The sequence below is a fragment of the Corticium candelabrum genome, chromosome 8 (genome assembly GCF_963422355.1).
Source record: "Corticium candelabrum chromosome 8, ooCorCand1.1, whole genome shotgun sequence".
Classification (NCBI taxonomy): domain Eukaryota; kingdom Metazoa; phylum Porifera; class Homoscleromorpha; order Homosclerophorida; family Plakinidae; genus Corticium; species Corticium candelabrum.
In genome coordinates, this window is record NC_085092.1 from 7,926,466 (window position 1) to 7,953,750 (window position 27,285).

Consider the following 27,285-nt stretch of genomic DNA (forward strand, 5'->3'; position numbering starts at 1 on the left):
TCTTGCGGCTGTCGACCATCCGCTAGTTCAGTTCTAGTGACGTTAGAGGCCGCACTGCAGGCTTGTGTGCATGCGGATTAGCTCGCAACACGAAACTATCGCAGTTGCAATGATGTCTTGTTGTTTGTTGGTTGGGTGAGGGCACGACTTTGTGTTTGAGGTTTGAGCTTGTAGGGTCTTGCATGCAGAGTGAAGAGTATTTGTGTTGTGCACGCGTCTTGTCACTGTCTGGTGAGCGACTTTGCGCGGAGTTTTCTACATCAAACGCTCGACGAATGGAGAGAACGTGTGAGAATGTGGCATGTGTATGGTGTGGACTACCTGTGAGATGCGACACGTATACGTTGCGTCTATCTAGGTGCTCTCAGTCAGGCAGGGCTTCCACCTCGTCTTGTGACGTCCTTGCTGTACTGCCTCACAGAACCATATTAGGAGATTGTGCTGATTGCAACTGTGTTGCTAGTGGTGGCGAAAAACTGGTCTGATCTGGTTAGATAGTGGAAAGAGGAGATTTTCGCGATACTGTCACATGAGGAATATAATAACTCGAGGTGTCAATAGGTGACGTCTCTGATTTGTCTAGAAGTGGTTGTAATGGGTTTGGTATCATGTCAGACTGTGCCGACACACCTGGATGTCGAGACAGTGTGGATAGTGTAGTAGACGATTGCGTTTGGGAGTGTGTGTGTGTGTGTGTGTGTGTGTGTGTGTGTCTGTCTGTCTGTCTGTCTGTCTGTCTGTCTGTCTGTCTGTCTGTCTGTCTGTCTGTCTGTCTGTCTGTCTGTCTTTCTCTCTGTCTCTCTGTTTCTCTGTCTCTCTGTCAGTCTCTGTCTGTCTATCTGTGTGTGTGTGTGTGTGTGTGTGTGTGTGTGTGTGTGTGTGTGTGTGTGTGTGTGTGTCTGTTTGTCTGTCTATCTGTTTCTCTGTCTGTGTGTGTGTGTGTGTGTGTGTGTGTGTGTGTTTGTTTGTTTGTCTCTCTGTCTGTCTCTTCCTGTGTCTGACTGTTTATGTGTCTCTGTTTCTCTTATGTGTCTGTGTCTCTGTGTGTCTGTGTCGATGGTAGTGTGTGTTTACTCTCACATTTACAGATTGCTGCAGAAGCACATCAAAGAGCTGACACAAGGACACAACAACAGGCGCATTCTAGTGCCTCTCTGTGGTCGTAGCCTCGACGTAAATTGGTGAGCCACAACCCATAGTCAACACTCAATCATAACCAATGTAACAATAAAGCAAAAATTCCCATGCACGCTCCAATTCATTACAATACTGACTTCAATACACAATGTGTGTGTGTGTGTGTGTGTGTGTGTGTGTGTGTGTGTGTGTGTGTGTGTGTGTGTGTGTGTGTGTGTGTGTGTGTGTGTGTGTGTGTGTGTGTGTAATCTCTGTGTTTTGATTGCATGATTTGGTTTCAATGTTTTTGTGGTTTTTTGTCGAGATTTGTGTTCATGTCCACCATACAGATTAACACTTCTGTGCATGTTGATCATCTCCCAGTGTCTGTCTGCATGCATGTGGAGCACGCAGAGTGACGTCTCAGTCTGCCTGTTTGCTCGCCCGCAATGAACGCCTGTTTGTATGCCACGTGTTTACAGTTGTGTGTGTGTGCAGCATTCATATTGCTGCAAACAATACTCAATGGACATGCAATAAATACCTAATCAATTGCATGCCATCAATCAATCCTAATAGCCACTTAATTGCATACCACAATCAGCTGGGATTGCCTGCGGCTTGTCAAATCTATAGTGAACTTGTGTGACATTCTGATCCACATGACACTCATTACTTAATCGACTGCATGCCGCAAAGCTCGGATAGGCAGTCTATTGCATGTGATCAATCCATCAAAGTCACACAAATTGCGATTGGATGTCCGGGGTTGCCAAGTGTGTGTGTGTGTGTGTGTGTGTGTGTGTGTGTGTGTGTGTGTGTGTGTCTGTGTCTGTCTGTCTGTCTGTCTGTCTGTCTGTCTGTCTGTCTACTTGTTTGTTTGTCTGTCTATTTGTCTGTCCTTCTGTCTGTCCTATCTGAGTGTCTCCTCATATATGACCTCACATGTCACTCAATCTCCACAAAATCTCCACATGTAATCAATCAATTAATTTATATGTTATCAATTGCATGTCAGTGGGGAAAGAAAGTTAGGAGTCAAATTCCTAGTATCCTTGTGTTTGAAATTGTGGTCGCCATGCCACCCATTCTCGACCAATGGAATTCAAACTTTAAATTTAAAAAAATAATTATGTTTGGTTTGAGGTTTTGAAAAATTAATTAATTAAGATTAGTTAATAATTATTTATTTATTTAGATTTATATCAATCACTATACCTTCTCAATTTCAAAGCTAATCCACACACACACACACACACTCAATGCAGCCGCCTGCATGAGGCACGTCAACCTGCCTGTAAATTATGTCGCACGTGTTGTGGTTGAGATAAGGGAGTGTCCAGCATGCTGATTACATTAGCACGTCGTCAATGCCTCTCACGATACCATCAGTGACCGCAATGCCGACTTCCATATATGGTCAACGACTGTAGCTATTCGAGAGCGACAAGTACGACGTACGTAGGCTTCCGTTTTTATCGATTTGTGTTGCGTGCGTTGGTTGGGTTGATGACGTCGAAGCTGATGGTGACGGGAGTGTGTGATTGTTGCGTGTGTGTTGCAGGCTGGTGGAGTGTGGGCATCGGGTGGTGGGCGTGGAGCTGGTGGAGGACGGAGTGTTGCAGTTGTTTGGGCAGCATCGGTGGGAGTATGAGGTCGAGGAGGTGCGAGGGCTGCAGGGTGGGAAACGTTACAGGGTGAGATGTGGTTGTGTGTGTGTGTGTGTGTGTGTGTGTGTGTGTGTGTGTGTGTGTGTGTGTGTGTGTGTGTGTATGTCCGTCTGTCTGTCTGTCTCGGTGTGTGTGTTTGTCTGTATCTGACTGTCTGTCTGTCTGTCTGTCTCTGTGTGTTTGTCTGTGTGTATGACCATCTGTCTCTCTGTGTGTATGTCCGTCTGTCTCTCTGTGTGTATGTCCGTCTGTCTCTCTGTGTGTATGTCCGTCTGTCTCTCTGTGTGTATGTCTGTCTGTTTTGTCTGTCTGTCTTTCTGTTTGTCTGTCTGTCTTTCTGTTTGTCTGTCTGTCTGTCTGTCTGTCTGTCTGTCTCTGTGTGTGTTTGTCTGTCTGTATGTCTGTGTGTGTCTGACTGTCTGTCTGTCTGTCTCTCTGTCTGTATGTCCGTCTGTCTGTCTGTTTGCCTGTCTTTCTGTCTGTCTACCTGAGAGTGTGTGTGTGTGTGTGTGTGTGTGTGTGTGTGTGTGTGTGTGTGTGTGTGTGTGTGTGTGTGTGTGTGTGTAGTCGTATCAAGGGCAAGGACGTGATTGTTTTTTGTTCACCATAGAGGCCAGATGGGAAAGTTGAAGTATGGAATACCAGCTTTTTCAACTTGACAAAGTGACATCTTACTCCGAGATGCAGTTTGCGGTCGAGTTGGAAGCTTTCTGTGTTGTTTCATAGAGATATGATTGGTGTGTTTGATGGGATTTGGGATAGAGGAGCACTAGCGGCGTCAAATCCAAAGGATAGGGAAAAGTGAGGAGTGAAGTTTGTGTGTGTGTCTGTGTGTGTGTGTGTGTGTGTGTGTGTGTGTGTGTGTGTCTGTGTGTGTGTGTGTGTGTGTGTGTGTGTGTGTGTGTGTGTGTGTGTCTGTGTGTGTATCAGTGGGTGGGTTAGTGGCTTATTGTGATTATTTTGTGTTAGATACTTTAGAGTTATTCTCAACTTGTTGGACGATGCCGGTAGCTACATGTTGGATTCTTTTGGTTACACATCTGAAAAGTTCCACGGTGAGAAGGTCTACATGACACATCTTTGCATGTGTATGGTGTTACCGTGTATGTAGGTATAAATGCATCTATTTATGTTTGGATGTTTGGATGTCTATTCTTGTCACTCTTGTCTTTTATTGTGCTTGTTTCTTGGCTGCTGACAAGTTTGTTACTGTTTAGTCTGTCTGTCTGTCTGTCTGTCTGTCTGTCTGTCAATACATATATTTTCATACATCAGCACTATTACAGTCTAATTGTCCAAACACCAGTCTGACAGCCCACAATAGGCCACACAACAAAACCCAACTACTTATAAATAACAAATGCTTTATCAACATTCAGAGAGTTTTACACTGTCCTGCTCTTCCTGATTTTCTACTGATACAATGCTAATGTGATTTTCTACTGATCACATTAGCATTGTATCTTTGCAATGCTATAGACAAACAGCGACGCCAGTACGTCTTGAACTCTCTGCTGTACTTTCTTCCATCTTCATCTGTTGAGAGAATGGACAGTCGATTATGGAACTGAAGAGCATCATGTCCCCATCTTCCAAAATGTTCAAAAACTAGGCCAATACAGTTAGAGGATCTGCCCCACATGTCCAACTCACCAGCATATTTCTGTGATTTCACGGCTTCTCGTTTGGCTGCAGCTGCACCATCTTCCAAAGCTGCCTGGGAAATAATATGTTTGGCCTATGGGTGAGCCACTGAAATGTTGAGTTCAACATCACACCCAGATTGTGCATCAAATGCAATGATATGGGATCTGTCATTAGTATTAATATTAATATATTGATTTCTTGGTTCTCGCTGATGTGTCATATTTAGTTGCTGTAAACAGTTGCTCCATACGCTCGATAGTGTTTCATGAGTTCGTATAGGCCCACCTCCAGTTTTGCAAGTCAGAAAATGGTATTCATCCCCATCAACATCTTTCCCACAATCACAAGTGGAAATCACTGATCCAAGGGGCATTTCACAACTCAACCTCAAACGTGTTGCTAGACAAAACTCGCCAGACTTTAATGCAAACTTCGTTGAAAGAGGTATTGAGTCAAGCCATGCACCTGCTCCTACTCCCTGAAGAGACCTAAACCTTGCAGATGAGCACTGAGACTGTGGGTTTGCAAGAATAGATGATACAACGTTATTGGTACTTTCCAAAGTCAATCTTCGTTGTACAGTAATTTTTGGTATTGCTCATCAAATCAGCAATGGATTTGTCTGCAGGCAACGCATAATGCAGCTCATAGATCCTTCAGAATAAGTTGGAATTGGGCAAGATAAAGTCTTGATGAGACCAATGAGATCTCCAAATGATTGGGGAAGACAAGTCAACGGGTGTGCCCAGCTGGATACGAATGCGATATGACATGTGGACTCAACTGATGACATCCCAAACCCGCCATTGCGAATTGGCAAAGTTGCTTGTAGCCATTGGTCATCTACTATATTGGGGTAATTAATCAATTGCAAGAAGGTTCTCTGTCTGACTGTCCATCTGCCTGCCTGTTTGTCATATCAGTTTTGTTTGTCTGTGCCGAGTTGTAGAAATACAATGTGCCATGTGCCAAACACACACACCACACACACACACACACACACACACACACACACACACACACACACACACACACACGCACACACACCACACAGTAGCAAGCATCTACATCATTACAAACTCATTTTTTCTTCTCTTTTTGTCTTACTGTGTGACTGCTCATTATCGTATACAATTATATCATCTACTTGAAAAGTCAACAGTATGTCACACTTGTAGGTCCACCATTTGTATTCAGCACAGAAGACATTGAGAAGACACTAGGTGAGACTCACGCTACTGTCAATGTATGTTGTCATCAATACGTATAATAATTAATTATTTATTTATTTAATTATTTACTTAATTATTTATTTAATTAATTAATTTGTGTGTAAAATTATTTGCAAGCATTATGCCATGTTGCTATTTACTATTTCACCATAGCAACCTGGTCAGATTTTCAGATATATGTCTGAGCTGTCCTGGAGGCTGGGCCACATGTTGTGTACTTTCTAACAAAAGTTTTGGTTTTGAAAAGTTGCTGCTGCACAGGGTAGTAGCTCATCAGTTGTACAATGAGAATATTTGACTACATACTAAACTTTGGACTTGTCTTCATACATTTTTTGTATTTTTAAAATATACTTTATTTGTTGTGACAAGGAAGGCTAGTATTAAAGATATTGGGTGGTGGTGGTGGTGGTGGTGGTGGTGGTGGTGGTGGTGGTGGTGGTGGTGGTGGTGGTGTGTGTGTGTGTGTGTGTGTGTGTGTGTGTGTGTGTGTGTGTGTGTGTGTGTGTGTGTGTCACTGTGTGTGTGTGTGTGTGACTGTGTGTGCACACGAATGCATCTTTGAGTCTGTGTGCATGTCTACTATTCACCATTCACACCAATCATCCTTATCTACTTCAGGTGCAACATTCACATACAAAAAGCTGGAAGACTTCCCAAACAAAAAAATGCTGAAGAAGGTGCTATCATGGGGCATAACCGACATTCAAGAGTTTCTACACATTTTGAAGAAGAGAAAAACTTGAAGACAAATCAGAACCGTCACTGGACGATAGACCACATGAAAACTGAATGATGTTTCTATGGTATAATAATTTACATGTACTTAATTGTGCTATTTAACCAATTGCTGTAATCTATGTTGACCGTTCTGTCATATTTCTAATTTTCTCTAATTTTCTGATTTGGATTTAATGGCGGGTGTGTAGGTTCTTTTTATACTAAACCAATATGGCTGCAGTATATTACACACACACACACACACACACACACACACACACACACACACACACACACACACACACACACACACACACACACACACACACACACACACACACACACACACACACACACACACACACACACACACACACACATGACACACCACACAGTGACACACACACACAGTGACACACACACACCGCACCACACACACACGCACACACCGCACCACACACACACACACACACACACACACACACACACACACACACACACACACACACACACACACACACCACAACACACACAACACATGCATACACAACTGACTGGCGCGCGCACGCACATGACACACCACACACACACACACCACACACGTGACATACAAACACACCACTGACACACACACACACACACACACACACACACACACACACACACACACACCACACCACACACGTGACATACAAACACACCACTGACACACACACACACACACACACACACACACACACACACACACCACACCACACCACACCACACCACACACGTGACATACAAACACACCACTGACACACACACACACACACACACACACACACACACACACACACACACACACACACACACACACCACCACCACCACCACCACCACCACACCACACACGTGACATACAAACACACCACTGACACACACACACACACACACACACACACACACACACACACACACACACACACACACCACACCACACCACACACGTGACATACAAACACACCACTGACACACACACACACGCACACACACCACTGACACACACACACACACACACACACACACACACACACACACACACACACACACACCACACACGTGACATACAAACACACCACTGACACACACACACACACACACACACACACACACACACACACATGACATACAAACACACCACTGACACACACACACACACACACACACACACACACACACCACACGCACACACACCACTGACACACACACACACACACACACACACACACACACACCACACGTGACATACAAACACACCACTGACACACACACAAGCACACGCACACACACACCACACACGTTACATACAAACACACCACTGACACACACACACACACACACACACACACACACACACACACACACACACACACACACACACACACCACCACCACCACCACCACCACACCACACACGTCACATACAAATACACCACTGACACACACACACACACACACACACACACACACACACACACACACACACACACACACCACACCACACCACACACGTGACATACAAACACACCACTGACACACACACACACACACACACACACACACACACACACACACACACACACACACACACTCATTACCATGACCCGGATAATATAACGGCAGCATGCCTCGCAAGGTATTTACACTCACGTGACTACCGACAAATGGAGGGAATCGACGTGTACCTAAGCAGAGCCACAAAGGACGATCGTCTGACAAACGACGACTGGGAATGGCTTTGGAAGAACGGAGGCACACCGTGGGCCAAGGACGCCGTTAACCCGTATGTTGCTGGGCTGCTGCGCAAGCGAACTGTCTGTGTACGTGTTTGTCTATTTTGCAGTTGGCTGGTGCAGTATATTGACGAGCTGACGTCGAAGAGGGAAGGTGTTCGAATTCTTTTGCCTCTCTGTGGGGATACGTTTGATATGAAGTGGTGAGATATGCGGAAGTGACGTGGATTGTGATGGTGTGCGTGCGTGAGTAGCTGTTAGGAAGGCAGAAAGACAGACAAAGAAAAGGCACAGACAGACAAACACACAGACAGACAGATAGAGAGACAACTTGACAGACAGACAGACAAAGAATGCACAGACAGACAGGCAGACACACAGACAGACAAAGGAAAGGCACAGACAGACAAACACACAGACAGACAGATAGAGAGACAACTTGACAGACAGACAGACAAAGAATGCACAGACAGACAGGCAGACACACAGACAGACAAAGGAAAGGCACAGACAGACAAACACACAGACAGACAGATAGAGAGACAACTTGACGGACAGGCAGACACACAGACACAAGAACAAAGATAAAGACACAGACAGACAGACAGACAAACACACAGACAGACAGACAACTTGACAGACAGACAGACAGACAAACGAAAAGACACAGACAGACAAACACACACAGAGAGACAGACAGACAGACAGACAGACAACTTGACGGACAGGCAGACACACAGACACTAGAACAAAGATAAAGACACAGACATACAAACACACAGACAGACAGACAGACAGACAGACAAACACACAGACAGACAGACAGACAACGTGACAGAAAGACAGACAGACAAACGAAAAGACACAGACAGACAAACACACACAGACAGACAGACAGACAGACAAATAGACAGACAAAGAAAAAGATGCAGACAGACAAACACACGGACAAACAAACAGACAAATAGACAAACACACAGACAGACGGACAGATCAGCAAACAGGCAGACAAACACTCACGTAGTTAGTGTTGCTGTTTTTGCCGTAGCTATGATATATGTATTAGTTTGATAGCCAGCTAGACTGGATCACGCGCGAGGCTAAAATTTGGAGTACAGGCGTAACTCGGCATAGGTAAGAACATAGGCAGGGCGGCGTCGGCTTCCAGCTTCAGTCGGGTCCCCTTTTGGGGTGCAATGTAGAACGGCTATGCTGTTCGCCTTTCAAGAAGGAGACTGAATGCCCCTGAGAGACTCAATTTGAAGGAAGTTCCGTTACGTGAACTCAATCTCATGGTGTAGTTTTGTTTTCTCGTAACTAGGTGTGCAATGCTTACTTTAAAATTTCAATATATTCATTGTTTGTCCACATGCCATTGTTACGTCACAATGCTATCTACCAGTCCCATCAGACTGAGTTATCTGAGCAAGCTGTAGATGATTTTACTTATCTATACTACAGTACTAAGTTGACGGTGTTTGTATATCCTGTAAGGTTTAAGTTGATAGTCGGCTATACGGGATCGCTGAATAGACATGTCACTGCACTTGCACCGAATCCAACCTACACCGTACCTGCACCGAGCCCTACACTGAAATGTCAAAGACGGAGTGCAAACAGTGTGCTAAATCATGCCTGCGTGGCAATTAGATAAGCTATACTGTATCCTAAGTGTGAGCCTACAAGAAACTGCGTGTGACTTTCAGTTTCCTGCCCAGATCCATATTTCTGAATGGGAATAATCTAACTTGCCTGTGCGGAGAACGGGCCAGTGAGCTAGTACGAAATATATGTATTTTGACAGACAGACAGACAAACAGACAGATAGACAGACAGACAGACAGACAAATAGACAGACAGACAGACAGACAGACAAACAGACAGATAGACAGACAGACAATAGACAGACAGACAGACAGACAGACAGACAAATAGACAGACAGACAGACAAACAGACAGATAGACAGACAGACAATAGACAGGCAAACAAACAGACAGACAAACAGACAGACAGAAAAATAGACAGACAAACAGACAGAAAGACAGACAGACAGACAAACAGACAGACAGACAGACAAACAGACAGACAGAAAAATAGACAGACAAACAGACAGAAAGACAGATCAGCAGACAGACTAATATACAGGCGTGTACATGAACACAACACATATGCCACACCATTGATGTATACGTGTTACTGTATGTCAAATTGTTTCATTCATACACACAAATCTGTAGGCTTGTTGATCGTGGTCACAGAGTTGTTGGCGTTGAGGCATCAGAAACAGCCATTCTCAAGTTTTTCTCGACACACGAGATAGAGTACAAAGTAGAGCCTGTAGAGGGCATAGAAAATGCAAGCGTTTACAAAGTAAGGAACGTGAATGCTTGATGAAGTTATAGTCTTTTAGGGAACGTTTTAATTAGTTGCTGTATGTTTCTATGCCCTGCTTGCCTGTGTTGCACAAATGTATGTTTGTTTGTCTGTATGTCTGTCTGTCTGTTTGTCTTTTTGTCTGTTTGTGTGTCTGTCTGTTTGTCTGTCTCTCTGTTTGTCTGTCTGCCTGTTTGTCTGTCTATTTGTCTGTATATTTGTCTGTATATTTGTCTGTATTTGTCTGTCTGTTTGTCTGTCTGTGTCTGTTTGTCTGTCTATTTGTCTGTATGCCTGTCTGTTCATTTGTTTGTCTCTGTCGTGTTTTTTGTCTCTGTCTGTCTGTCTGTCTGTATGTATGTATGTATGTGTGTTTGTCTCTCTGTCTGTTTGTCTCTCTCTCTGTCTGTCTTTGTCTGTTTGTCTGTCTGCATGTCTGTCTGTCTGTCTGTATGTCTGTTTGTCTGTCTGCCTGTGTGTGTGTGTGTGTGTGTGTGTGTGTGTGTGTGTGTGTGTGTGTGTGTGTGTGTGTCTGCAGACAACTTCCCTGTGCGCTTATCTGTTGCTTTGTCTGCTTACTATTCATCATTTATTTGCTTGTTTCTAGTTGCATGTTTGTATGTATCCTTAAACATCCACTACAATGTCCATTAACTTGTTGATTTCAAATTTTCATTTTCTCCTCTACAGGCTTGTGATGATCGACTCCAAATCTTTCAATGTGATTTCTTTGCTGTGACCAAGTACGTACATCAATCTCTCCATTTATGCACACAACTATTTCTAATTCACTTGTTTTTGTTCAGAGAAACCATCGGCATGTTTGACAGCATTTGGGACTTTGGAGCACTTGTGGCTATTCCTCCTGAGAGAAGACAGGAGTGAGACATTTTGTTGTATATCTCACATCTTGACAGTTTATTTTAAGCAGTCAGATGTGATGTGTCAATGTAATGTGTTGTCTGTCTGTCTGCCTGTCCGTCCGTCTGTCTGTCTGTCCATCCGTCTGTCTGTCTGTCCATCTGTCAGTCCATTTTTGTGTCTCTGTCTGTTTGTCTGTCTGTCTGTCCATCTTTCGTCTGTCTGTCTCTTTCTCTGCCTATCTGTGTGTTTGTATGTCCATCTTTCTGTCTATCTGTTTGTCCATTTTTCTGTTTGTCTGCCTATCTGTTTGTTTGTCTGTCCATCTGCCTGTCTGTCTATCTGTCTATTTGTCTGTTCATTTGTCTCTTTGTCTGCCTTTCTGTTTGTCTGTCCATCTGTCTGTCCATTTTTCTGTTTGTCTGTCCATCTGCCTGTCTGCCTGTTTGTCTGTGCGCCTGTCTCTTTGTCTGCTTATCTGTTTGTTTGTCTGTCCATCTGCCTGTCTGTCTATCTGTCTATTTGTCTGTTCATCTGTTTCTTTGTCTTCCTGTCTCTTTATCTGTCCATCTGTCTGTCGATTTTTCTGTTTGTCTGTTTGTCTGTCCATCTGTCTCTTTGTCTGCCTATCTGTTTGTTTGTCTGTTTGTCTGTCCATCTGCCTGTCTGTCTATTTATCTGTCCATCTGTCTATTTGTCTGTCTGTTTGTTTGTCTGTCTGTCTTTTTGTTTATCTGTATGTTTGTCTGCTTGTTTATCTGTCTATTTGTGTGTGTGCATGCGTGGACCTGTGCGCCTGCATGCCTGCATGCATTGCAGTAAGCCTACTAATGCTTTCCGTACAACTCAACATGCCCATGATCCAGATACGTCGACATCATAAAAGCCCTATTGAGTTCCAAAGGCAGAATCATCCTTGAAACAATCTACCACAGAGAAAAGAACAAATTCGATGGTAAGCCAATCGTTTCAATTTTATAATCTCGTTATACACACGCGCATCACTTGTCTCTCAGGTCCACCATTTACGGTTGAAGATGAGAAAGTTGCTGAGTTGTATGGTAAGAAACCGTTTCAATGTTCTCTGACACACACACACACACACACACACACACACACACACACACACACACACACACACACACACACACACACCACATGCACACACGCACACACACACACCAAACACACACCACACACACACACACACACACACACACACACACACACACACACACACACACACACACCACATGCACACACGCACACGCACACCAAACACACACACCACACACACACACACACACACACACCACACACACACACACACACACACACACACACACACACACACACACCACACACACACACACACACACACACGCACACACACACACGCACCACACACACACACACACACCACACACACACACACACACCACACACACACACACACACACACACACACCACCACCACCACCACCACCACCACACACACACCACACACCACATTATTCAGTGTGTCAACGTTGTTGTAGCTCCATACTTTGATTTCAAGTTCCTCACACAGAGAACGAACCACGAGATTATGAGAAAGTTCACAGAGATTGGTTTCACGCAGTTTCTGAATGTCGTATTTTTGATGTGGATCTTACATGACGAGTGATGGTCGTGGACTCTGGTGACAATTTTGATGAGACAGACACGTTTTCTGTGTTGTATTTTAATGATGTGTTAGCTGTGCTTTGTTAGGTAGTTAGTAAGTGAGTGAGAAGTTTAGTGGATGTTGGTGCAGGTAATGGCAATGAATTGAGTGATGGTTTGGTAGTCAAAGCTGCACACACAAAGTGACACACACACACACACACACACACACACACACACACACACACACACACACACACACACACACACACACACACACACTGCCATATCATAACCTCCAGCTTCCGTACCATCAGACAGTATATCTCCAATAGATTAATCATAAAAACCAACCACATCTCGAACAATAAATCTCAACACGTGATATCACAATATCCAATACAATCTAACCCTTCATTGATATCAATCACTCTACTAATTTCTCCAGTTCCTTGTACACCTTCTTAATCTCTTCATCCGCCTGTGCTGTCTTCAGTGTTATCCACAACCCTTTCAATGTCGCTTCCTTCGGATTCTTACGATAATCCGGTTTCGAATTCGTTCCCACCAACCCTCCATATCTCCCACTATAACCGGATACGATGACGTCACCCGCACACGCATACCGATGAGGAACACTTTGAAATCTTAAATGAGTTTGTGCATCACTGGCAGACAATGTCTGTTTCGAAGCATCGAAGAGAACACTCAGTGCTGCATAATCAACGCCACCTGATAACACGTTTGGTAGGGCGGAGTCACCGAGTATCGACTTTGCTTTTGCAAACTGCTCTTTACCAATGGAAATTTTTGCTTTCCCTTTGTCTTGTAAAATGGGTGCTTTGGGGTTCTGCTCACGGTGTGGACCGATGTACGAGTAGAAGGAACGCTTGAGGAACGGTTGGTGGATGACGGCCGCCAGCGGTTTGCCTCTGTAGAGAACACATGCCGATGTCGTCACATAGTGTAGATCGTCGTGTAGCAACTCGTAATGAGAATCCAACGGGTTGATAACAATTTCCAACTCGCTCAGTGGTACATCTATACCCGGGACTTTACAACCGGTGTCGTCCTTATTCGTCACCCCCTTCATGACGTCATTGATTGCATGATCCGAGAGGCTGGAGAGAGGGAGTTTAGGCCAGATGCGGCGCAACCGACGAGCAATCGCTGTCAGTGAAGCCCTCGCTGCAGCATCGACAAGCTTAGCCTCACTTGTGGTCTGTTTTAAAACCCGGATGTCGTCGCCAGCATACCCGATGGCGGATCTCATGATGCACGTCAGGGCGCTCAGAAATTCCTTACTTGTGGGTGCAACAACTCGGGTCTTTGGCTTTGAAGCTGCAACAACGGGAGCCTTATCCTGCACTTTGATGGTCTTCTCAGTTGCTACACGTTGGCGGGTATCACTCCCGCCATTTTTAACTTCCGGTTTGGTTGTAACATGTTGCTCTCTTGTCTGTTGTGTTTGATCTCTTGCCGGTTGGTTGTCCTGTTTGATGTGCTTCTCGTCGGGTGTCGCGCGTGTGTGCGTGTGCAGCAGGTAGCGCGTTGTGAGTAGAACGAGAACTGCAGCCAGGCAGAAGACGATCAGTCGGTGGCCTCTCACCCAGTTTGCTACTCGTCGTTTGCATCGAAGGTAAGCGACGCGCTGCTCGAATGTCAACATCGTGCGGAATGACCTGGAGAGTACTGTACACGTGATACGTGCACGTGACTTTGACATACCGGGATTGGGTCACGTGCTCTAATAAAATTATTGCCACATACATGTATGTGTATGATATAAATTACTAATTACAATTATATAAGTTATATATATATAACTTGACACAACAAAAATATTAACAAAATTTATTTTACATCAATTATATAAGGGTATTGCAGTCACGTGATTAATTTATTTATTTATAATTAATTAATTTATTTATTTATAATTAATTAATTTATTTATTTATTTATTTATAATTTATTTATTTATTTATAATTTATTTATTTATTTATTTATAATTAATTATTTATTTATTTATAATTAATTATTTATTTATTTATAATTAATTATTTATTTATTTATAATTAATTAATTAATTATTTATTTATTTATTTATTTATAATTAATTAATTATTTATTTATTTATTTATAATTTATTAATTTATTTATTTATTTATTTATAATTTATTTATTTATTTATTTATTTATAATTTATTTATTTATTTATTTATTTATAATTAATTAATTTATTTATTTATTTTTTATAATTAATTTATTTTATTTATTTTTTATAATTAATTAATTTATTTATTTATTTATAATTTACTTATTCATTTATTTCTTTATAATTAATTTATTTATAATTAATTTATTTATTTATTTATAACTAATTAAATCTTTGATTGTTGATTTTATCACTAACCACTTTACAGTCATTTTGATCGCAATGTCTTAATTAAGAACCCGTATAGTATCAAAACCCCGTATGTTAATATTTTAGTGTGATGAGTGTGAACAGCAAAGCGAGACGAAGAGCCAAGCGATTGAGGAATCAACCTCAAACTGTCGAAACGAGTGGAGACATCGAGGCGGCAGCCCCTCGTAGTATCAGTGTGATTGAATTCGTTTCCGCTCGCGCGGCAGAGCTGAACGCAATGAGACAAGCAGTTCACTCATCTGCCTCCAATAAGCAGCTCTTTCAGACTCTACCGAGACATATGAGGCGACGAGCCGCTAGCCACAACCCTAAACGACTACCCAAACGTCTCAGAGTGATAGACATGAGTGAAAAAGAGGGAACTCCCGAGGGGGGAGAGGGTGGGGATGGAGTCAAGAAAAAGAGCAGAAAATTTAGAAGGAAAGTGAAGAACTTGAGAAAGGAGTACGAAACGAGACAGGATGGGAAAAGATGGTTGGAGACTCATTTGTGGCATGCGAAGCGCATGAAGATGGTGAATAAGTTTGGATTTCGATTGGCAGAGGAAAACTGTGGGAAGGGAGTGAGAGCAACATACAGAGCTCTGCGGCACGGATGTTTATTACATGTCAGTGGAAGTAAAATTAGTTGATTGAGGAGCTGGTTGAGATGTGATGTACTGGAGGGACGCATCTCACAATACACTAGACTATTGTATTGGAGGGATGCATCTCACAATACACTAGAATATTGTATTGGAGGTATGCATCTCACAATACACTAGACTATTGTATTGGAGGGATGCATCTCACAATACACTAGACTATTGTATTGGAGGGGTGCATCTCACACTTCACTAGACTATTGTATTGGAGGGATGCATCTCACAATACACTAGACTATTGTATTGGAGGGATGCATCGCACAATACACTAGACTAATCGACTGATCAATTAATACACCAAATGATGAGCAATTTAACAAATTAACAACCAACTAGCTGCTTGATTAATTAGCTGTCATAGCAACCAAGCAAATTATTGATACCAACTGACCAACAAGTTGATTGACTGTTACTCATATTTTGTGATTTATTCTTATTTCTATTGATTTCTGTATTTGATTAGGACATGTCTTACTATCGTTGTATCCAACTGACCGGAAGCCAGTTGACGATCATGAAAGCACTTGAGACAGTAACATCTCCAGATTCGGGTGAGACGTCTCTTCACCATCATCCAATTTGTACCGACTTAATTAATTATTTATTTATTTATTTTACAGTTAAATCTCTTTACCAGTCACACATTCTTGACGGCAGCCACGAGCTCACCACACTCTTACATCGAAGACACTCACACCCACACGATGTGATTGGCCCGGCTAAGTTGTTATGGCAACAGCAAGTATTAAAACCGGCTGGAAGTGACTGCAGGTTGTGGATCTGGATGCATCCTGCATGTGCAGACGAAGCATTCACCGAGTTCAAATTTGAATTTGATGAGCAACAACAAAGTGAAACGACTGTTGAGTTGCTGGATGATTTGGTTCGTTTCCGTCTAATGGGCCCGCGTTCTCATGTCATTTTGTGCAACACAATACATTCAGTTGTGTCGGACATCGATCGGTTGAGTGCAAATGGTGAAGGTGATGTAGTCGGTTGTGGAGGAGGGGGAGGGGAGTTTTGGTGTGAGTTGGCGGGTTGTGCTTTGCCGAGTTGCGTTTCTCCATGTGTGGTGGTAGGTTTGGATGTTGTTGATCCGAGGTATTTGTTACCTCGGAAGAAAGTTGATTTGGTGTCGGAGTGTTATCCGAAGAAGAAAGTTGATATGGTAAACTGTGTGGTAGACAAGTCACAAACACACACACACACACACACACACACACACACACACACACACACACACACACACACACACACACACATACACACACACACGTGCACACCACACACACACACACACACGTGCACACCACACACACACACACACACACACACACACACACACACACACACAAGCAAACAAACAAAAACACACACACACACACAGACACACATTCAACTTTTGTCATTTCATTTCAGCCCCTTCAAAAGCAACTCGACATTTCAGACAACTCCAAATCTATTATCCCACCTATTACTCCACTTTCTGTTCCCACAGCATGTCTCACCCAAACAACATCAGTCAGGAAAGTTGCTGTGTCTTCTCTTTGGTCGCCAGTCATCAGAAAGCAAGCGAAGGATAACAAATTGGCTGATCATGAAATCAACCAGAGAAGATCAAGACTGTCTGTCCCTGGAATGGAGTTGCCGATAACCGAGGAGACGTCTCGTGTTCCGTTGCTGCTTGTTCATCAGGAGGGGTCACGTGATGTGTCTCGGTTGGGGTCACGTGATGTGTCTAGGTTGGGGTGTGGTTGGGATATCATATTACCTGCTGGATGGTCGATGGCGTTTTGGATTGCATTTGTCTATCGGGGAGCTAGAGCTGCTGCTATTGCTGATATGATGAGAGTTGATGTGGAAATGGGAAAGGTGGGATTGCTGTCTGTTTGTCGGTCTGTTTGTTTGTTTGTCTGTCTGTCTGTCTGTTCCTCTGTTTGTTTGTCCATTTGTTCTTCTATTTGTCTGTCTTTTGTCTGTCTGTATGTATGTATGTTTGTTTGTTTGTCTGTCTGTCTGTCTGTCAATTTGTCTGTCTTTCTGTTTGTCTGTCTGTTTGTCTGTATGTATGTATGTTTGTCTGTTTGTCGGTCTGCCTGTCTGTCTGTCAATTTGTCTGTCTGTCTGTCTTTTTGTTTGTCTGTCTGTCTGTCTGTCTGTCTGTTTGTCTGATTAGATAGTATCTAGTGGTTCAGTGTTAGTTTCTGCGCCACATCTGTATGTGATGGCAGAGGCCACAGATACGCCCGTGCATTTATGGAAGAATAAAACACTGTCTGTGTGTTTCTCCATTTGTTTGTCTGTCTGCCTGTTTGTTTGTTCATGTGTGATCTATCTCTTAATACCCTTGGTTCTCATTTGTAGCTGTCATTTCCTCTTCATTTTCCTGATAGTTTAGCAGGGCAGCAGGAGGCAGCAGCCAATCGACAATCAGCAGAGGAGAAATATCTGCGATATCCACCAGACAAGCGGCCTAGCTTTGCTAAACTAGGGACAGCTACACCATTTCATGCCAACTGGGATGGTCTCGTTGAGCTATGGACAAGACAGACTGAAACCGATGAGAAACCAGAGGCTAAGCGCGTGAAGACTAGCGAGGTAGGAAGTGCTTTGGACTATATGAATGCATCTCACAATACACTACACTATTGTATTGAAGGGATGCATCTCTCAATGCATTAGGAGTATTCTATTGGAGGGATGCATGGTCAGTACATTGAGTATTGTATTGGAGGGATGCATCTCACAATACATTAGACTATTGTATTGGAGGGATGCATCTCACAATACATTAGACTATTGTATTGGAGGGATGCATCTCACAATACATTAGACTACTGTATTGGAGGGATGCATCTCACAATACACTAGACTATTGCATTGGAGGGATGCATCTCACAATACATTAGACTACTGTATTGGAGGGATGCATCTCACAATACACTAGACTATTGTATTGAAGGGATGCATCTCACAATACATTAGACTATTGTATTGGAGAGATGCATCTCACAAAACACTACTTCCCATCACGTTTGCTTCTCATTATATTGGTGCTTTCGTTTAAGAGATCGTGGTATGTTCTACGAAGCAAAGATACACTCAACAAAATCCAGAATTTCATCAGTTCACATCACTCTACTAGACAAAAGAAACTCCCACCAGAAGTGGCAACGTTGTTAGCAAAACAGCTCAAAGACAAAGGCCTCATACAACACTCAACATTACCACCTGAGTCTTCACTGTTTGTTCCTCCAATTTTCTACAATCCAAGTGTATTGATGTACGTGTCATTTGCGATGGTCCATCGTGGGTCGCCTTCCTCGATGTCTATGGTCTGTCTTCCTTCATCAGAAGACATTGCATCTCTTCAACAAGACAAGACATTTGCCAGTCCTGTTGAGCCAATACACAAATCAGAAAATGAGTCAACAAGCGTCTCGTGTCGCGATACAAAATCGATGCAAGTCTTCAGTGGTGCAACAACAAGAGTGCAAATCGGTTACGTCATATCCGGGGATTTTTGTTTTACTCGTGGGTGTGGCACTGGGATTGCATTATGTGTTGCATCCGGGCTGTTGCAGTCGATCATGAAGACTGTTGGAAGAAAACCATTGATATTAATTAGAGAATGTAATTCATTTTGCTATCGATTTGCTGAGTTTGTATTAACTGAAATAGTAGGGTAGACATGCACCTCAACATTCTATGATAAAAAATTACAGTCACCTGCTAAGCTAACCTACTGTACATGTTTTGTGTTGTAAATTTTTGTATCGCAGTTTGTGCCCCTTTTGTCGGTAATGACAAGTGGAGTGCTTTCCACACACTCACAAGCAAATTATTTTAATTCAAATGTTGCGAGAACACAATAATGGTGCGGCGTGTGCATGCCTGTAGCGAGTATTAGTAAAAGCGCATGCGCATGCTGGAGTAGGGATTCCCGTCAACATGACGTCACGGCAAGCAAAACTCAAAAAGTCATTTATGCTCCAAACGGGCGATTCTGTAAAGATCTACATATCCCAACTGATTATGAACCTTTGTCTAGATGAGATAGACATGGTCGAGTACTGTTTTGATTGTTCCGCGGCGAGAAAACACGATAAATTGGAAAGTCCGTTTCAGACGCAAGAAATCGACAAAAACGGGCGATTTTGTGAGTCTGAAACGTCCTCAACAGTTTTCTCAAATTTTCTCAAAACATGCAGTCTTAGGAATAACGGTATAGTGATCAGCGATAAAGAACAAAATGTTACTAACCTATGACGTAGCAATTGTGATAAGGAGCCCCTTTCGAGGGATCATAATATTTTAATCTGTTCACATCAAGCAAAGCTTAATTTAATAATTTAGTTGTGTTTGTTTATTACGTAAAAGTGAGTACGACGGTATTATCAGTAATTATCGCAGTCAACAACACTACGTGTGAAACACAAAACGTCAACTGAATTGACGAAAATGTAATTAAATGGTTGTAAACAACTAAACACACAATGTCGACAACAGATATTCTGTTGGCAGTTGGACATACAAACAAAAAACAAGTAAACAAAAAACTAATTTTTTTACATTTTTATAGCTTCATTGTCACTCCAATTAATTAATTAGTGTTGAAAGAAATAATTAATTACGAAAAGATTGCGTAACAACGTAGTAGTCTTGAGAAAAATTCTAGTGTTATTGAAATTTGATGTCGTAATAATTTATGTAGCACTCGTTTCACTTTGTGACTGTAGCAGTGACACATTCCCCTTCTTGCATGATTCCTCGAAAGGGGCTCCTCATCACAGTGAGTTTCGTCGTAGCATTTAGTTCTGCATTACTGCATGATTACCATATCGTTATTTCTAGGACTGTGTGTCAGGTCAAAAATCGAAAAAACCGATGCGTTCGTTTCAGACTTACAAAATCGCCGATTTCATGCATTTTCTTGCGTCTGGAACTGACTGTTGCAATTTATCCCGTTTTCTCATCGTGGAACAATCAAAACGGTAATAAACAATGTCAGTTAGTTGCAATTCTAGTGTTTGATGTTCCAAACGATTTCGTCTATAGGTTTGCAAATTCTAACAGTTCACACACTGACAAACACACACACTGTGACACACACACACACACACACACACACACACACACACACACACACACACACACACACACACACACACACACACACACACACACACACACACACACACACACACACACACACACACACACACACACACACACACACACACACACACACACACACAGACACACGCACGCACGCACGCACACACGCACGCACACACACACACGAATTATGCAATTCCTGTTAAATTTGAATATCTCATTGAAACCAGGAAAAATTTATAAATAAACCAAGAAACTGAAATTTCCGTGATGTGGAGCTTGCTGTGTAAGATTAGCATAACTAGGCGTGTACAGTCATTCGCAAACAGCATGTCTGAAGTCTCAACTACTCCATGTGTAAACAAGCGAACTGTCGTTCTAGTTGGTAGGACCGGATCAGGAAAATCGTCCTGCGCAAACGGTTTGGCAGGCAACTTTGATTCATTCAAAGAAAACGATGGTTCTGTGACTGAAACGAAGTTCGTGGAAGTCGGAACTGTTAGTGCTAGACGGTCAGAAAAGTCTACGATGGAAGCGAAGTTCTTGAGCAAACAGCTATAGTACGAACACGTTTTCTAGAGTTTCAGAATCCGAATAAAGTGGCAGACGACAAAAAGAAGTTGAGAGAAGAAGGAGGACCTGCTGCAGACAGAATTTTGCCCAATGTGAAACACTTTCTGTATGTTGACAATCCATCTGAAGAGTACGGAGGGAAAGAAATACGTCAGAAATCACGCGACTTCTTACTTGCACATCTGATCAACTGTGAAAAGGTTTTCCAATTGTCGGCTAGGCGTGAGGTCGAAGAACGAATTTCCCAGCACGTAAACGCACATCAAGAAGCATTAAAGAAGCAAGAACAACTGGAAGCTGAACTAAAAGTTCACGATGAAATAGAACGACTCCGGATTCCAGTCGAAGTAAACAGAGCTAGGAAAGAAGGGGAAGAACCAGGCAGGGCACAGCGTAACACAATACCAATATTTGATAAAGAAGCTAACTTCATAGCAAAAATCGTCAAAAAAAAAAGAGGATTGTTCTGTAATGTGACTAAGCTTAATTTGTGAAACACTCTGCACGCTAAATCTATAGTAACAACTGTCTTTGATGCCTGCACGTGTCTCAAGTTAACTTTAGTGCTTTTTAAATGAATGCAAGATGATCATGTTTTCGATGCGCACCAATTTGAGTTTGAATGGCATTAAAATTAAAATGTTTAATAAACAGTGTAATTATGACATGAGGCAATCGACTCTTGACTGCATATGAGTGCAATCCGTATATAGACTAAAACTGATGCAATACGAGTGTATGTGTGTGTGTGTGTGTGTGTGTGTGTGTGTGTGTGTGTGTGTGTGTGTGTGTGTGTGTGTGTGTGTGTGTGTGTGTGTGTGTGTGTGTATTGCAGCCTGTGCAAAGCTAATCACGGCTCCAAATATCTAAACAGATAAACAGTTCTGTGTATTTCCTTCTAGAACATTGAAAAGGTAAGCCAGCTATATACCGGTACATGATGTAACTAGAAAGCATGATTTATGTGGTGATGTGATCATGTCTGTAAATGGTTATCTAAATAATAAAGGATTGATTATGTGTTGTCAAGGAATTGTTTATAATATTTCGCGAATTCTTTTTGACAATATATTTTACTGAATTTCTTAAAAGAAAACAAATGAGGATGGCCACTTATTGCCACACTTTCTTCACTTACTTATCCTCATGAACAAAATGCATGAGACAAGTATGCAACTACAAAGTTAATGCAGGAGAAATGTCAGAAATATTATAGAACAGTCAATTCTTGTGTCGAACTATAAGTTTGGTATGAAGGAGTGTATAGAACAATTTTGTAATAACTAGAATTGTATTATTTGTTGCACTTGGTATCAACAAAAAAACATCAAATGATCGTTAATACTAAATAATTTGCATATTTTAGCTACAAGTTACTCTTCACCAATGAATGTGTTCATCTAAAATGTTATTAGGACTTTACATCTGTTAGCACCTACAAATACACACACACACACACACACACACACACACACACACACACACACACACACACACACACACACACACACACACACACACACACACACACACACACACACACACACACACACACACACACGCACACACACACACCAAATGTATTATATTTATATTTATCATTAATTAATGCGCAGATTAACACTAAGTCTTGATGAAACCAGGAAAATTATAAGAAACTGAAATCTTCTTTTCCGTTTTTCGTGGGATGGAGCTGCCTTGACATCAGCGATGTCTACGCTGTGACGATTGACGTCTACGATGTGAAGATTGTAGACACGATTGGTATCGGGAACACTGAACTGCCTCCTGACGAAGTATTGCAGCGACTCGCGGCCGCCTGCCATGAATGCAAAGAAGGAATCAATGCCGTGCTGTTTGTCACACGTGGACGCATTACAAAAGAAGAAGCGAATGCTTGGGACGTTATGTGGCAAGTTCTGTTTGGACATGGAAGTTCATGAGCATACGGCTGTCGTAAGAACACGTTTTCGAAAGTTCAAGATCCGAAAGAAGTCGCAGCCGACAAAAAGAAGTTACTAGAAAAAGGAGGCCAGGTAGCAAAAAGAATCTTGCCCAATGTGAAATACTTTTTGTACGTTGACAATCCGCATACAGATGACAAGGAAGGAAAAGAAAAGCGTAAGAAATCACGCGAAATCTTACTTCAACATCTCATTCTCAACTGTGAAAAGGTTTTCAAACCGCCGGTGATGCGTGAAGTCATACAACGAATATCTCAGCACACAAACGCACAAAAAGAAGCATTGGAAGAACAAGAACGACTAGAACCTGAGCTGAAGAAAGCTAAAGATAAAATGGAACAACTCCTAATTCAAGTCGAACTCGACAAAGCTAAGAGAGAAGGGGAAGATGCAGGCAAGGCAATGGCGCAAGAAATGAAGGCCGTCACTGAACGGAAAGCAAGCGAACTAGGTGTGGCAGAACGATTTCTGGCCGAATCAGCTGGAGCACTTAATGACAAAGGAGTTGGATTTGTGGTAAAGATCGCCAAAGAGAAGTGTTCTGTGATGTGACTTGGCTTGAACTTGCGAAGAAACTCTGCACGCTAGTTGAATTTGCTGCTTGTGTTTCTGCAGACAGTACGCTGAACTCCTTATGGTCTGTAGATGTATGTGCGGTGAGTGTGTTTTGCCATACTTTAGACAATGAGTCAGCATTACGTTGCCAATTAATTAATGCTAATGGTAGTGTCATATGACATGATGCAATGACTCGAAGCGCCACTGCAAAGGAGTGCAATACGTGATCCAACAAGATGCCATTACTCTGCCATTGCTAAACATGCGCATGTAAGCCCGCGCGCGGTGTGTGTGTGTGTGTGTGTGTGTGTGTGTGTGTGTGTGTGTGTGTGTGTGTGTGTGTGTAGGTGTGTGAATATCTAAACAGGTAAAACCGTCTGTGCATTTCTATCTAGTAGGTTGAGAAGATCTAAGCAAGACATGCAGACCGTTATGATGTAAAAATATAGCAAACATGATTTCTCTAGTGATGGTATTTATAAAATAAATAATTGATACTTTCAATTATGCTGCTAAAAGTTGTTCATAATATTTTACAAATTTTCTTGATAATAAATGTTTCATTCATTTTTTGGACTAAAGCAAATAATCATGTTCAGTCACTGCCACACTGTTTTTACTTCCTTAGTTAACCTGAGGCATCAAATAGGCATGTAGTTACAAAGTTAATTGAGGAAAGATGTCAGAAATATTATAGAACAGTCAATTCTGTGGCAACGCACCTGAATGGTGTTGGTATGAAGAAGTTTATCTGCAATACAATAATTTGTTTATCTGTCCTAACTAGACACTAGAATTGCATCATGTGTTGCACCTGGTATCAAACAAAAATATCAAATGCTTGTTAATATTAAATAATTTGTATATTGTAGCTACATGTTGCTGTTCAACGGTGAAATGCGTTCGTCTATAAATGACTTCACATCTCGTAAATCCTACAAATAATAAATACATTCAAATACACACACACACACACACACACACACACACACACACACACACACACACACACACACACACACACACACACACACACACACACACACACACACAACATACACACAAATACACACACAAACAAACAAACACACAAACAAACAAACAAACACACGTACACGCGTACACGCACACGCACACGCACACGCACGCACGCACGCACGCACGCACGCACGCACGCACACACACACACACACACACAGGCGCAATTTAATTGCATGCTCATTGTAGTAATGAATTTTAGTTGGATCACGCGCATTGCACTCATCTGCAATTAGATAAGAGTCGATTGACTTATGCCATATAACACTGTCTTAATTGTATATATTTAGTTGGCAACACCATGTATAGCTTAGAGTAAGCATCGCAAACACGATCACTGTGTATGCTTGCATGCATAGTGCTGCAGCTAACGAGCATGCATGCAGTAAAGACACAGACAGCAAAGACAGTTGTTACTACAATAGCGTGCAGAGTTTCTCCAAAAGTCCAACTCAATTCACATTACAGAACAAAGCTGTTTGGCGGCATTTACTACGAATTTAGTTCCTTTATCAACTAGCTGTGCAGCTGCTCGTCCCAGAAGTCCTTCATTTGCTTCCGCTTTGCTTGCATCATCCTTCTCTTCGATAGCTTTCACTTGAGTCTGGAGACGTTTCATTTCATCATGAGTTTTCTTTACCTCAGCTTCTAGCTGCTCTTGTCTCTTCATTACTTCTTCATTTGCTCTCCTTTCAGTTATGGCCTCCGTCTCTCGTGCCATTGCCTTGTCTGTTTCTTCTTTCTCTCTGTTAGCTTCGACTTGAATCTGGAGTTGTTCTATTTTTTTGTGAGTTTCTAACTCAACTTCTAGCTGTTCTTGTTTCTTCATTGCTTCTTGATTTGCTTTCTGTTCAGTGCTGGCCTCCGTCTCTCGTGCCATTGCCTTGTATGTTTCTTCACTCCCTCTGTTATCTCTGTCTACTTCGACTTGAATCTGGAGTTGTTCTATTTCACTATCAGATTTCTTTAGCTCAACGTCTGGCTGCTCTTGTCTCTTCATTGCTTCTTGATTTGCTTTCTGTTCAATGATGGCCTCCATTTCTCGCGCCATTGCTTTCTCTGCTTCTTCCTTCTCCCTGTTAGCCTTGTTTACTTCGACTTGAATCTGGAGTCGTTCTATTTCATCGTGAACTCTTTTTAGCTCAACTTCCATCTGCTCTTGCTTCTTTATTGCTTCTTGATGTGCGTTTGCGTGCTGGGAAATTCGTTCTTTGACTTCACGCATAATCGGTGGTTGGAAAACCTTTTCACAGTTGACGATCAGATGTGTAAGTAAGATGTCACGTGATTTCTCACGTATTTCTTTCCCTCCGTACTCTTCAGGTGGATTGTCAACATACAGAAAGTGTTTCACATTGGGCAAGATTCTGCCTGCAGCAGGTCCTCCTTCCTCTCTCAACTTTTTTTTGTCGTCTGCGACTTCATTCGGATCTTGAAACTTTCTAAAATTTGTTCGTATTATAGCTGTATGCTCAAAAACTTCACTTCCAAACAGAACTTGCCACATGACGTCCCAAGCATCCGCTTCTTCTTTTGTAAATCGTCCACCTGTGACAAACAGCACGGCATTGATTCCTTCTCTGCATTCATGGCAGGCGGCCGCGAGTCGCTGCAAGACTTCGTCAGGGGACAGTTTAGTGTCACCGATGCCAATCGTGTCTACAATCTTCACATCGTAGACTTTTCCTTCTGCCCGATCGACACGAACTGTTTTGGCTTCCACGAACTTCGTTTCGCTTACCGAACCGTCGCTTTCTTTGAATGAATCAAAGTCGCCCGTCAAAGCGTTTGCACAAGTAGATTTTCCTGATCCTGTCCTGCCAATGAAAACAACAACTCGCTTGTAACATGGAACCGTTGAGTCAGACATGCCGTCTAGGAGAGACACGCGCTTATGATAATCTCACATCGACAGCTCCTCCCCAC

At 42.3% G+C, this 27,285-nt stretch overlaps 6 protein-coding genes across 7 annotated transcripts in view; 4 read left to right on the forward strand and 2 right to left on the reverse strand.

Annotated features, from left to right (window-relative positions):
* LOC134183502 (probable thiopurine S-methyltransferase) overlaps positions 1 to 6,583 on the forward strand; it is a 6,981-nt gene extending 398 nt beyond the window's left edge. Inside the window, exons 1-10 of one of the 2 annotated variants that reach the window (XM_062651058.1) lie at positions 177 to 286; positions 359 to 407; positions 464 to 561; positions 1,089 to 1,181; positions 2,681 to 2,813; positions 3,397 to 3,449; positions 3,513 to 3,587; positions 3,756 to 3,841; positions 5,612 to 5,656; positions 6,287 to 6,583. In XM_062651058.1, coding sequence (XP_062507042.1) covers positions 183 to 286; positions 359 to 407; positions 464 to 561; positions 1,089 to 1,181; positions 2,681 to 2,813; positions 3,397 to 3,449; positions 3,513 to 3,587; positions 3,756 to 3,841; positions 5,612 to 5,656; positions 6,287 to 6,411 — 861 coding nt within the window. In that variant the 5' untranslated portion in view covers positions 177 to 182 and the 3' untranslated portion in view covers positions 6,412 to 6,583. Of the gene's footprint in view, positions 1 to 176; positions 287 to 358; positions 408 to 463; positions 562 to 1,088; positions 1,182 to 2,680; positions 2,814 to 3,396; positions 3,450 to 3,512; positions 3,588 to 3,755; positions 3,842 to 5,611; positions 5,657 to 6,286 lie in introns of those variants that run through there. The other variant, XM_062651059.1, reaches the window with a different exon arrangement.
* Positions 6,584 to 8,056: 1,473 nt separating this feature from the next.
* LOC134183288 (probable thiopurine S-methyltransferase) lies at positions 8,057 to 13,219 on the forward strand. Its single transcript, XM_062650783.1, has 8 exons — positions 8,057 to 8,207; positions 8,268 to 8,360; positions 10,396 to 10,528; positions 11,222 to 11,274; positions 11,338 to 11,412; positions 12,259 to 12,347; positions 12,409 to 12,453; positions 12,931 to 13,219. Exons 1-8 carry the CDS (start codon positions 8,089 to 8,091, stop codon positions 13,056 to 13,058), a joined length of 735 nt encoding a protein of 244 aa, XP_062506767.1. The 5' UTR covers positions 8,057 to 8,088; the 3' UTR covers positions 13,059 to 13,219.
* A 123-nt stretch (positions 13,220 to 13,342) lies between these two features.
* LOC134183389 (putative inositol monophosphatase 3) lies at positions 13,343 to 14,723 on the reverse strand. The gene has a single exon (XM_062650898.1). It carries the CDS (start codon positions 14,703 to 14,705, stop codon positions 13,464 to 13,466), a length of 1,242 nt encoding a protein of 413 aa, XP_062506882.1. The 5' UTR covers positions 14,706 to 14,723; the 3' UTR covers positions 13,343 to 13,463.
* LOC134183388 (ribonucleases P/MRP protein subunit POP1-like) lies at positions 14,550 to 19,849 on the forward strand. The gene is made up of 7 exons (XM_062650896.1): positions 14,550 to 14,675; positions 15,529 to 16,072; positions 16,572 to 16,659; positions 16,729 to 17,276; positions 17,528 to 17,980; positions 18,473 to 18,706; positions 19,177 to 19,849. Exons 2-7 carry the CDS (start codon positions 15,533 to 15,535, stop codon positions 19,795 to 19,797), a joined length of 2,484 nt encoding a protein of 827 aa, XP_062506880.1. The 5' UTR covers positions 14,550 to 14,675; positions 15,529 to 15,532; the 3' UTR covers positions 19,798 to 19,849.
* Positions 19,850 to 23,606: 3,757 nt separating this feature from the next.
* On the forward strand, positions 23,607 to 24,494 carry LOC134183775 (uncharacterized). Its single transcript, XM_062651359.1, has one exon. It carries the CDS (start codon positions 23,992 to 23,994, stop codon positions 24,313 to 24,315), a length of 324 nt encoding a protein of 107 aa, XP_062507343.1. The 5' UTR covers positions 23,607 to 23,991; the 3' UTR covers positions 24,316 to 24,494.
* Positions 24,495 to 25,626: 1,132 nt separating this feature from the next.
* On the reverse strand, positions 25,627 to 27,251 carry LOC134183205 (uncharacterized). The gene has a single exon (XM_062650686.1). The coding sequence runs from the start codon at positions 27,227 to 27,229 to the stop codon at positions 25,817 to 25,819; it is 1,413 nt and encodes a 470-aa protein (XP_062506670.1). The 5' UTR covers positions 27,230 to 27,251; the 3' UTR covers positions 25,627 to 25,816.
* Between the last annotated feature and the right edge of the window lie 34 nt (positions 27,252 to 27,285).